The sequence below is a fragment of the Pseudopipra pipra genome, chromosome 6 (genome assembly GCF_036250125.1).
Source record: "Pseudopipra pipra isolate bDixPip1 chromosome 6, bDixPip1.hap1, whole genome shotgun sequence".
NCBI lineage: Eukaryota > Metazoa > Chordata > Aves > Passeriformes > Pipridae > Pseudopipra > Pseudopipra pipra.
This window is the reverse complement of record NC_087554.1, coordinates 41,403,284-41,415,914: the sequence shown is the minus strand read 5'-3', so window position 1 is coordinate 41,415,914 and position 12,631 is coordinate 41,403,284. Positions and strand designations below refer to the sequence as shown.

Here is a 12,631-nt window from a genome sequence, read left to right as displayed (position 1 = left end):
GCCAACTGTGGCAGCTTTCTCATTGTTTCAGCCCAAAGGAGTTTGCAGCTCAGCACAGTAGGCCAGCCTGGGCAGTTCTGCCAGAGAAGTGGTAGCTTGCCTGGTCTACCTTATCCTCTAAATTCCTGTTTTAGTCTATGGAGTGTGCAAGGTTTGGCCCGTATGTGGCATTTGTAATCAAGAAGCCTGGCCTGGTTCCTCTGGTGGCTCCATTTGAAGCTCAGAGTGATTGCAGGCTGCATTTTGATTTTTCTGAGAGTCACTGGCTTGCACTTCAGCTCTGGAGACAAGCAGATTGCATACAGCTCTTTATCACATTTGGCATTTGGAAATCATGGTTCTGACCATTTTATGGGTCAGCACTAAGGTCTGATGTATCCAACCTTGGGTGCAATCTGCAGCTCCTGGTGACCACCTGGTGCTGTGCCCTTGTGCAGGGCATGTTTCTGCAGCCTCACTGGACTAGGCAGGTGCTGTTTCCGTGCTTGGAGAGCTGGACTTCTTCCAGGGAGTCAGTTGCTCACTGCTTAATATGCGAGAGCAAAGAAGAACACTCACAGGGTGGCAGGTGGCATGTGTGGCATGTGTGACAAGGGAAGGGCATTTAATGTCAGCTGAGAGCTCTGCAGAGGCATGCGAGCAGCCACTTTGGCTAAGGAGTAAGTTAGATCCCCAGAGGCTGGTTAAAAAGAACCTATTAGCTCTCTGTGTACTTAGACGAGTTCACTTTTGTATGTGGTGTCCAGCAACTCCTGAGCAGATAAAAATAGAGTTCACAGCCCATCTCTTTCTCCCTCTTTGTTTTCGCACGCTACATGATGGGCTGGGAGCCAGCAAGGATTGCCCTGCATCACTAGCACTGTTTTGGGGGCCAGAAGAAGGAAGATGCCAGGGTGATGGTAGTGAAGTCTGAGCTTGTTGGCATGGGGCAGACAGCTGGGGACTTTACTGTCCCATGGACTTGTACATCTCTTGCTATGGTTTGTAGTGAGAGATCCAGAGAAATCTTGGCCAGCCACTGGTGTATATGTCAAGTGGAGCAAGGAGCTGGAGTTACCACTGCAAGATGGCATGAGAGAGAGCCCAAAATGAGAGCCATGTGGGCTCTGTGACAGCTTCTTACTAGCCATGGTGAGGGATAGGGATGGCACCTGGATGGTGGACTGACATGGCTCTTGGCTTGTACCACCAGCATTGAGTATCATGTGAGGGAGGGAGTCTGACATGTTCCTGGCCATGCAGACCCACTTTGGCAGTGCTGTTTGTGCCCAAGGAAAAGGGTGTTGTCAGTGGCACCTCTGCCTACAGAAGCTCTAGAGGTTTCACAGCAGAGGGAGGATTTGGATGACTTGTGCCTTTATGTCTCTGTAGTGGTCTAGATGCCTGTGTCTGGTGTCCCAACTGACATGAGATCTGGCTACAGGTGTCTGTGAATCCAACACAAAGGTACTGGGTGGTCATTCCTGTGGCCTTCATGGTGCACAGGTTCTGCTTGACTCTGCCAGGAAAGTCTTCTGTCTGGGGGAGGCTGGTAACTGCTTCTCCTGTTTGCCTTCCAGCAAACCCTGAGGAACAGGGACTTCAATGTCTCCTTCATTTGAATGGGGGGTACTAGAGCTGAAGACAGCCACAGGCAGGTTTCAGAGGTATTTCTGCTGTTCCTGGAGATAATAAACTGAGCCATGATTTATGGACATGATGTGGGTGGGCTTGAAGTCAGGTGCCTTGTATGGTGTGGTTTTCCCTCTCCTTCCCTAGTTCTAGCAGAGCTGTCTTCCTTGTCAGCATGTTTGTGAGCTAATTGATAATAAACTTGAGTGCTCTCTAAGCAATGCCTCTCCTGTGCTTGGGGGCCTGCAGACTGAGCCATGAATCCTGTCTGCCTGCTGAGGAACCTGTTTGGAGTCCAAGAAAGGGGAAGTTTCTGGTTTGCAGTCAATTTGCTGCTTTCCAAGGCTGGCTGCTTCTCTCTCCCCCTGTAGACACAGACACTGGTGTTAAGGCTGCCCATTCTTCTGTGATGCTTTAGTGGAAAATCAGCAACTGCCGAGCATTACAAAGGGAGAAGTGAATCACTGGTTTTGGTCCCTGTGGCCCCAAGCAGGGAGGATGTTTTGCCAAAGGGACAGGCGGATGGACAAGACAGACACCAAGTACATTGTTCGGTGTTTAAAATCCAGAGGAGAACCTGCCTGTTGTCCTGGGAGGTTATCAGGGGCTGAGCATGACTCAGCCCCTGATCTGGCTGAAGCCTCTCATCTTGGAGATGCACACACAGGCTGCGGGCTGGAGGAGCTGGGGTGGACTTGACATTGCTTCAGTGGCTCCCCTCCGTGGGACTCTGCTCCCAGCTCCACGGGCAGCCTGTGGCCTCTCCAGGTGCCTGGAGGCAGCAGTTGCATCCCAAGCAGCAGGCTGGTTGTATTTGGAGAGATGGAGCTTGTTGGACTTGGGCCCTGGGATGGGGGTTTCTGGACCTTTGAAAGATGGATTCTTCTGTGAGGGCTGCTTATCTTCAGCTTTGTTTTGGCCAGTGCTGTCCTACTCTGTTGTTGCCCTCCTGAGAATTGCTCCTTAGGTCTCTGTGACCTCTGTCATCTCTCCCTGATGCTCAGCATGGTGCAGATTTGTTCCAGCTGGAAGAGTGACTTTCCAACCCTCATCTGTCCAGCCCTTGCCTTGCCTGGGGTTAGCACCCCTCCCTGCTGACTGCACTGCCCACGATTCACTCTCTCCACAGTGCCTCAGGCCATCCACCCTGCTGTAGTCATGGCTGGGGAGAGGGTGAGGCAGGTTGGATGACAAACCAGTAACACTCTTGTGGTACTTGGCTCTGCATTTCCTTTACACAAATAGAAGAAACACCATTTCCCAGCTCACTAGCAATCTAGCCAAAGTCAACAGTTGGATGAAGAGTGGCCGATAGAAGCTAAATCCAGGAAGACTGAGGTGTTGCTGCTGGGGAGTGGGAAGTGCTTTGAAGAGTTTGCCACCTTTGCCTCCAACCCCAAGGAGGAGGCCTGGCATTAAGTCTCTAAGAGAGTGATCTGCCCCACCTGGATTCCCTCTAGCTTTTGCTTACCCAGAGAATCACGATTATCTAAAGTGATCGGAGATTTGAAAACACTTTCTATATACAGTGGGTTAGAAAAACAGTATTGTTTTCTAGATAGCTTAGTCTCAGTGATTTAGACTTGGTTATTGTGATTCTGTGTACCTAGTCTTGAAATTGTAGGCTTTAAAAAAAAATGTGGTTGATTCAGAAAATAAGAGTCCTCATATCCATCTGTATGGTTGTTGGGAATCTGCCAGCTCAGTCCTCAGTGCAGTGACAGGATACCATTCACTTCCTCTAGTCAGGGGACAGGCACCTTGCAGGTTCATATGGGACTGGCAGGAGAGAACGACATCCAGGGAATACAAATACCTTCTCTACCCTGCTGTGACCAAAACCTATTGAAAATAAAATGTTTACATACAAAGGTGCTATAGCAGAGGTGTGGATCCCTTGCTGGATGTCATATAGGTATCATTTGGATCCTGCAGGGTTATGTAGCACTAGAATGTAAGGGACCAGATCTCCCCTAGTTGTTCTGACTTCTAGCATGTGTCCTCAGGGGCCTATGGGGAGTCTAGGTCCTTAACCTGCACTTCAGAAGAGGGCAGCTACAAGTGCTCTTTGGGTAGTTTTGAACTGTTGCAAATGTGGGTCAGTCTGTCTGCACAGCTCCCTCCCATCCCAAGTGTCTTTTAATTTCAGTTATCACCTAATACTTACAGGTATTTCCACGTGAAGGTGACTGAGATCTCAGCCAGTGACCTTTCAGGTGATGGAGATCAGCAGGAGCACACACATCCATGCTTCTGGAAGGAGCATGCTGCTCCTTCTGCCTTCCCTCCTTTACCTATGTGTTCCCCTGGACCACTGCTGCTGTTACCTGAACTCTGCAAAGGCAGGCACTCTAGGACAGCCCAGAAGGAGAAGGAGAGAGTCCTAGGAGGTTGCATGCTGTTTTTACCCCACAGGCTGCGCCTGACACAGAGAAAGTTGTCAGCAGCTCTGACGGATGAAAAGCAGGGAAACCAGCTGCTTGGCAGGTGGTTGTCTATAAAGGAAGAGACCACTGCCTCTTTGCAGAGATCTGTGCTGGCCATGTGCCTGTCTGGAAGAGTGGAAGTAATACCATGTTGAGGGAGGCTGTAAGACTTAATGAATATGAAGCCCTGGGATTTTAAGTGTCCTGGAATATAGTGCTTGAAATGTCAACCTCCTCTGCCTCTTCAGTGCTTCTTCTTGAGCAGGTGGAGGCATGCAGAATGGTAAAACAAACTCCACATTCTGCTGATTTGGAGCCACACCATCTCTTTGCCATCCTCACTCTTACCCCTAGGACAGCCACACCAACAAGAGAACCTGTGGCAATGTAGATCCCTGGGAACTGGCCAAGCTCCAGCCATATGTGTATTAAGATCCTCCAAATGGGTAAGGGTTGCTAATGGCTTCTGACCAGATCAGTACTGATGTAGTGAGCTCAGATTCGTTTCCCAAGACACTTCAAGCAAGCCTGTCCCTGTCTGCCCAGCATGGACTGCCTCTGAAGGTTTGGAGGGGAGAAGCTCTGTTTTGTATTCCCTGACCATGAGCCAGCTGCTCGGCATGATTTGGGAATGGATTGGGACTGACAAATTGAGATGGAAAGATGCCTTTTGCCATTGATTTCTATTGCCCAGGGTAGAATGGTGTTACTCAACTCAGTCCACAAATCCCAGGGCTCATATGCTTAAAATAGAACCAAATAAACAAACTATTCAAAGCAAATCTGACTTCCTCCCCACTCCCCTGCTGCGACTCACTCTGGAATGCTTTGCCAACAGGATCTTGGTAGGATGGCTTTTCCTCAAGTGTTGCAAACCATGGAGTAATGTTCCTACTCCATTTTTCCTTTGTAAAGTTGGCACTGCCTCTTGCAGTAAGCTCATATAATCCCTTGTTCTTTGGAACTGAAATGCTAATGATTATTTTATTTAAAGCCCTTCTTTTTTTTTTGTGGGTTTTGTTACAAAATCCTGGGAATAAAAAGAGATGTTCCTAAAACCAAAGAGTGGAATTACTTCAGGCAGGCATTGGGTAGAGCCCAGTCAAGCCCTGCTACTTGCACATAGCATGCTCCCTTCATCAAGGGTCAAAATGATCTGAGGGTTTTCAAGCAGAAGAGCCGATATGGTGTTATGTCACCAGTCACCTTCACCCAGTGACTCTTCAGAACTCTGGGCTGAAGTTGCCCTCAAATGACCAGCACTAAGACAGTCAGTGTTGTTGGGCTGGGGAACTCACTTATTTTCCTTGGGTGCTTCCCCGTCTATGCAGTAAAAGACCTTGGAACCCCAGCCATGTTCACCCATAGGACTATGCTTGGGATCTCTCACTAGAGATCAGAGAATAAATGTGCCTGAGCTTCCAAGGCTTGGTAGCTCTCACCTAGTGTCCTTAGAGTTCCATATGTCTTTTTCTTTGTCACTAACAAAACTAGCAGTAACACACCAGGTGACAAAGCAGTAGGTAGCAGGCACCAGAAGTTAATTTGCTGGCTGCAGGGCTGAATTAATAGCTCAGAAATGTGTGGGCAGGTCATGCCTGGGCCATCAGGGATAGGTGGTACTCTGCAGAATCTCAGGAGAGTTTCTGAAAGGGACTGAGGTAGAACTGAAATAAGGTTCACTTCAATTATTCTGGCTAGCCCTGCTGATTATTGAAAAACAAACACTCCTTGCTGTCCTCATCAAGTTTAGATCTTGATTTTAACAAGACAATATTTTTGTCAGTACACTTTCCTCTCCTGAAGCAATGGTATCAGGAGTTGGGGAATCCAATACTGAGGTTTTTGCAGAAGGAAAATAGCTATACTGCTGCATGTGGGTATGATTTCTAGTACAGAATCATTTGGCTTCAGTTTGCAGATGTTGTTTCATGGTTTGCCTTTCTTGGTTGAATTACATGACTCTTTACACCTGGTGTTTTGTTCCTGTGGAGAAACCTGTGTCCTGTAGTCAGAGCACCTCTTAATCTTCTTTTTCCTAAATTGAAGAGATTGAATACTTTATGTGTCTTACAGAAAGGCATTCTCACTAGCCCTCTAATTATTTTTGTCATTCTTTTTCCTGTATCCTCTCCAATTTTTTGACATCCCTTAGAAGATGTGACATACTTTGCATCAGAGCTAGATGATATTGCAGCATATTTACATCCAACTGTCATGAGGATGTGTAGGGAGGGAAAAATACCTCCTAGTTCCTGCATGTTTCACTGTCCTGATGTCAGGGCATTGAACTGACAGTTCATATTTGATTGCTTGTCATTGCCCCCGAAATCTTTTCAGAATTTCTGTTTTCCAGGATCATCTCTGACTATCTGCAGCTGCTGCCTGCATTCCTTCTTCCTAGAAGTGTAATCCTGCATTTGGCTCTATTAAAATCCCATGTTGATTGAAAGGATTTGCCCTCCACAGAGATCCAAACTGTTCTGTGTGATTGCTCTGTTCTCATCATGATACACCACATTGCAAATTTTTGTGTCAGCAGCACACATTATCAATGTCGATCATATGTTTATTTCGAAATAAAAATATTTATTTCCAGATGAAATTCTTGAATCATGCCAGGCCTCATACTGATCACCCTGGAACCCATCTAATTCCTTCCCCAGTGACAACTATTTCTTGTGTTCTGTCACATTGCCAGTTTGTTATTCATTTTGCATGTGCCTGATTGACATTGTACTGCCCTGTTCATTTTTTTATCGGAATAGCATAGACTGAGCTTGTTGATGTGCATGTGTGTAATTCTATCAAATTATGAAAATTAACTCCTTTGTCAAGAGTGGTTCTTCATATTCTTCATAGATTCTCTTCACTTCACTTCTGTATTCCTTTCCTTTAGTTCCCAGTTGATCGACCTGTATGTCATCTTTTCCATTGTTCAGGGCAGATTTTGGGCTCGCTGGCTGTGTTGCTCTTGACCTGTTTGAATACCAGCACAGCATGAGCTCCCTTTCCATCTCCCCAGATCTTATTCCAAGCTATCTAAGGAATGTCAGTGAGGCAGAGCCACCTCTCACTGGATCATCCAGTCCTGTTGGGTTTAGAAGTTTATGTTTCCTGTAGACACTGTAACACACCCCCTGTGCTGACTGTGACAGGGAAGATGGTAAAAACCATAGAATGGTATAGATTTCTTTGGACACTTCAGTGGGAGAGTGCTGGTCTCTTTGCCCCAGCCATTCAGTCATAGATGGAGGTGTTGGACAGCAGAAGAGCTGTCAGTGCTTAAGTTCAACTGCAGAGGCATCCAAGGCTGGGACTTTCAAAGGAGCCTAAGGGGCACATGGGCAGCCAACCTATTTTGGCTCCCAGTTGTACAAAGCCTTTTTCTTTGCAGGTGGGGCAGGTGAGACTGAGAGAGACATTTGTTGGGAAGCAGAGCACCCTCTTGGAGGCTTGGTGCTGCCAGTCAGTTAAAGGGAATGGAAGCAAGTGCAGTAGAGCAAGATGTACTGCTTTGCTGGTTTAATGAGAAGAACTCTACCTAGTGGTCTGAATGGCTTTATAAAAGAGTATGAAGTGTAACCTTGTGAGCTGGGTGGCTTTTCCATGCTTAGCCCCCAGAGAACACCAAAAGCCATAAATGCAGTTAGTGCAGAAAGTTGTAACTGCACTTACAGACTTAAGTTCTTGGTTATTCCGTCTTGTTTGTGACTCTCATGGGCCAAGTTTTGTTTATGTGCTTGGTCTGGTCTCTCTTCTGACTGCCTCACTGTTTTTTTTAGTGCTTCTTTGGGGCTAGAACAGCAGGTCCTGAGAAAGCTCCCACCATAAAAACAAGTGTATTTGGAGATGCTTGTGTTTGCTGGGGGAGGGGTATGGTGGGGCAAGGAGCAGCCTTTGAGCATGATGAGCAGGCAGAGGTTCTTCAAGGCAGCTGGGGCATTCCTGTGGTGGAACGGCCTGATGTGCTGGTACAGACAGGGCATCTTGGTGAATACTGTGCCCTACCAGGCTCAGGGCATGGGCCATGGTCCCTAGAGTGAAATGGTGCCATGGTGATGATGAAAGCAGGTTAGGAGTGGGATCCTGCACAGGTGGACAGAGCTCTGTGTCCGGGTGGTGGCTCAGGCAGCTCAGCAGTGAAGGTTGCTGCAGGGTACACTGGTGAACAGGCACTGTGGGTCAGCACAGTTACTTGTGAGGAATATTGGTTCATTTTTTTCTCTTCCACAGGACTCAGAGCAGAATTGGCTCTCCTGTCTCCCCCCAGCACACAGGGTTATCAAGGACTGTCCGGCGCTACCCAGCCAGCAATGGCCAGCTCACCTCTAATGCACTCCCCAACGGGAATGGCCATGAGCAGAGCAGCTCTGGGCCACATGCAGCTTCCCAGGAGCACACCTTGTCTGCAAAGGGTAAGGCCTCCAGGGCTGTCACTCTTTTGGGACTTCTTGTTGGGGTGTCATGGGAAACGGGAACACTTTGACTGGGGATCCTCAAGAAACCCTGGACTCCCAGGACTGTGCTGCTGAGTGGGATGGAAAGGGAAGGTCAGCATAGGCACTACTGGGCTTGGCGAAGAAAGGGGCCCTACTGAAGGTGGGCAAATCAGTGGAGCAAAACGCTGATGGCATGAGAGAAGAGCCATGGGATGTGACAGTTGCCTCCCAGAGGTGTTAAACCTGAAGAGGGATGGCCTCAGTCTGTAGGAATGGTGTCTCCCAGCTTCCTCCTCAGTCTGAGCAGCCCTCAAGGTCAGATTGTGCAACCAATATCTGGTTCTTCCTTTGGCTGCCCCCTTGGTGCCTTCTGACATGAGCAGGGATCAGGCCAGGCTGCTGAGACGTGCAGTTGATGGGCCTCAGCACCTCCCCAGCTAGGACAGATGCAAGTTGTTTTCTGCAGCTTGGCTCCCCCTGAACCTGTGATTCCCCAAGGAGGCACCATGTGGCACCTCAGCCCCTGTAAATAGGGCCATGAGCCTGGCTGAAACTGTAATCTGAAAGTGGAGATTGAAACAGGGAGAGTGGGTGTTGAGCAGAGCAAGGGGAGCACATGACTCTCTTGGTGGGGTGGAATAGAAGGATCTGGTGTGAAGCCAGCTGGTTACACAATAGTTCTGCCTGTTGTCCATTTTTCACAAGCCCCCAAGAGCTCTGAGTGTGACTTCCCCCTGTATCTAAGGATGGTGAGGGACCAGAAGGGGATCACAGATAACTGCAGGAGGTCAGGGAACACTTGTAGGAAGACATCAGTTTTCTCAAGCCATGATGCTCTCTTTTATGAATACCAGTGTGTTCCTGTGGGAAGCCTTCCAGTGATTTAAGAGCAGCCAGTCTCCCAGCTACTATGTGGCTGGAGAAGGAATATTCTTGAAAGCAGAACACCCTTTATACTGAAGTTAGTGCATGTGTGTCCCTTCACAGGGAGTTATGCCACTCCAGCCTGGCAGGCAGAGCATGGTGCTTGCTATTTTTCATGTGTTGACAAACTCTTACAGGTGGTAGAACAGAGAACAGGCTGGAGTGAGCAAGGGACAAGGAGAAATACCACCCTGGGCAGAGACATAGACCACTCTTTGCTATGGAAATACTTTGGAGCTTAAGCTGTGAATTACCGCCCCCCCAGCCTGGAGATGTTGTTTCCACTCAGCACTACTCTTTTCTTTCATAGGGGCCAACCTGACAGAGAAGATTAGGAAGATAAAAATCATCTTCACACCCACCATCTGCAAACAGACATGCCGGAGTGGGCGCTGCTACAATAGCTGCGAGAAAGGAGACACCACCACTCTCTATAGCCAAGGGGGGCATGACCACGATCCCAAATCCGGCTTCCGCATCTGTGAGCACCCCAAGGACCCCAGCCCACTTTCTTGCCTGCTCCCCCACTCTCTTCTTCCTGCCTTTCCTGACTCTGCAGATGAAGCGCTTGGGCTGCTGTAGGGCTGAGAGGAGATGACCTCTCTCAGTGCCTTGGAAGATGTTTTCTGGGTTCTTTAGGGCTTACTCCATCTCTGGGGGAGGAAGACAGACTTTGCCTCTTTGCTCTCTTTTGTGGGCAAACAACTGCTGTTTCCATCCCACTCCGGCTAGAGGGGACGCATGTGTTTGAGTCAGGCCTGCAGCCAAGCCTCGCCACCCCCTTCTTCTCAGAGCCAGCTCACTGCTTTAGTTGGCATCCAGTCTTGGGGCTGACTTTCATCACCTAATTTCCTCCTGTTCTCTCCTTAACTCACGTGGCAGCCAGGAGAGCTGGCTGCAGGTTGCAAACTGTTCTTATAAACAGGGTTGCTGAAACCTCTGCTCGCCTTTCAGAGCTGCTGGGATTGCTCATCAAGTCACTGGGATATCCAGCTGTGGGTTGGTCACATTGTCTTGGAGCCAGTTGGTGGGAGCAATGTGCTGGACCTGTTGAGACTTGTCCTCTGAGTGCCTCTGTATCACTCAGAATTCTTTTAACACTGAGAGAATGTAAAGTCTGGCTGTTGTGGGCACTGATGGATAATGGTGTTCACAGGAATTTCTGCCTAACTCCCAGTCCAAAAATGTGTCTCCTTCCCCAAAACTGGGTGCTGGGTTTGAGCAAATGAACTTGAAACAGGATGAAACAGCTGACAAGCCCTTCCAGGAATGTGGAGCAGCAGTGTCTCATCTCACACTGAAATGAGTCAGGATGGTCTGTCAGGGAATCCCATGCCTTGCTTGAGTGTAGTTCATGCTGAGATGCTCTGGGTTGGTCCAAGCATCTGATGAGGTCAGAAAGGACGTGATTTTGGTTTCATCTGTGGATGCTTTTTCTGAGCCTGTGCAGATGAATTGCTCTTGATTCTTTAGTCCCACTCCACACTTCTCCCACTTGAACTGCTGGCAGGGCCAGGGCTGGCAGTGAGACAGGCTCTGAGGATGTGGCTCTCTGCCTGTTCTCTCCTTCTGCCTCTCCCATCCTGCTGAGTTCCCTTCTGGGCTAGAAGTAAAAACCCTGCCAGGTGGGGAGGGGGCAATGCAGAAGTGAAGGAAATGTGCTGACTCGGCCACACAGGGCTGCCATAGCTCCTGACCCAGTCCAAAGGATCCCACTGTGTTAGTAACACCACCTTGGCCTTGGGGGGCTACTCCCCAGGGCATGGGTGCCCCAGCCTGGCTGCGGCCCTAGAGCCCAAGGGAGGGCTCATCTTCTTCAACCTGTGACTCCAGTTGTGAGCAGATCTTGGGGAAGATGGTGTTGCCCAGCAGGGACCTGGGCCTGCCTTCAGGCTGCAGGTGCTGACCCCAACACAGTGCTGGGCCTGGTTCTTAGGCACCATGGGGCTGGTGCTGGCCAGGTCCAGCTGCTGGTGTCCCACAGCTGCCCTTGGCTAAGAGGCAGTGTCTCGGTTCCTCCTCTAAGCAGACCTCTCTTTGCCTTGCAGATTTCTGCCAGATCCCCTGCCTGAATGGAGGGCGTTGCGTGGGCCGGGATGAGTGCTGGTGCCCCTCCAACTCCACAGGGAAGTTTTGCCACCTGCCAGCTCCCTCTCTAGAAAAGAAGCAAGGAGGGAGAGCCCCAAAGACCCCAGCTGGCAGCTCCATGAGGCACTCCACCTATACCCTGCCCTTGTCCAACCAGCTGGGTGAGCATGGCCAGTGACTCCAGACTCCACATTTTCCTCCTACTTTGTGTGCTCCTCAGATCTTCATTAACAGGCCTGAGGAGGCCACTATCTCCTTATGCTTGCTGTTTCAGGCCAGTTTGTTAGAAAAGAGGTCCCTCTAGTTTCTGAAGGGGGCTGAGGATTTTTGTAGGTTTTGGTATGTTTGTCCTGTTTTTGGGCCAGAGAAATATTTTCTCTTAGATGCATTGTTCCTCTAGATTTCCTGGTGGGCTCAGTGTGCCTCTCCTCCTTTGTGACTTTGTTGATGACAAGATGCTTTTTGGGTGCCAAATTGTTGCCAGATTGTCACAAGTGAGGTGTAAACTCATATTCCAGCTTCCCTGAACCCTTCTCTGGTGAATGTCCACATCAACCACCCTCCAGAAGCCACTGTGCAGATTCATCAGGTGGCCAGGGTGCGTGGTGACGCAGAGGTGTCGGAGGATAACAGCGTGGAGGCAGTCCTGGTTCCTCAGCTGGCTACCGTGCCCTGGTACACCTATGCCCATGGGAATGGCAACAGCATTGCCGGTGAGAGCAGCCAGCAGCAGCAGAGAGCGCCAGGGCTGCTGGGGAGGTGCTTTCGGGAGGCTTTCCATGGGCAGGTAAGAGATCACCTGACAAGTGATGGAGTGTGTGTAGTGACATGTTTGTTGTTCTGGGGTGTGGGAGCATTGGCTTACGGGGCAGGGGGGTGGCTTCATTCTGTGAAGCTGTTCGGCATCAGCATGGGCATCATGCAGGTGCTGTGGGCAGAGGCAGCAATGTGTTAGCACTTGGAAGAAAAAAATTCTTTGCTTTGGTCCAACAGAGAGACCTCACTGCCTTGCCCTGACCAGGCTGTGCCCTGGGGCAGCACAGCCCAGACTTGATGACTTTCACACACAGTCTGGTTTGAAAAGAGTGCCCTATTTATAGCAACATTCACTGCCATGCTCTGTGATTATTGTAGGAAACG

At 49.4% G+C, this 12,631-nt stretch overlaps 1 protein-coding gene across 6 annotated transcripts in view; it reads left to right on the top strand.

Annotated features, from left to right (window-relative positions):
• The window catches only part of LTBP2 (latent transforming growth factor beta binding protein 2), a 69,967-nt gene that overhangs the window by 22,559 nt on the left and 34,777 nt on the right, over nt 1–12,631 (top strand). For all 6 annotated transcript variants that reach the window (XM_064658744.1, XM_064658743.1, XM_064658742.1 and 3 more), the window contains 4 exons: nt 8,274–8,455; nt 9,714–9,884; nt 11,452–11,652; nt 12,010–12,278. In XM_064658744.1, coding sequence (XP_064514814.1) covers nt 8,274–8,455; nt 9,714–9,884; nt 11,452–11,652; nt 12,010–12,278 — 823 coding nt within the window. The remainder of the gene's footprint in view (nt 1–8,273; nt 8,456–9,713; nt 9,885–11,451; nt 11,653–12,009; nt 12,279–12,631) is intronic.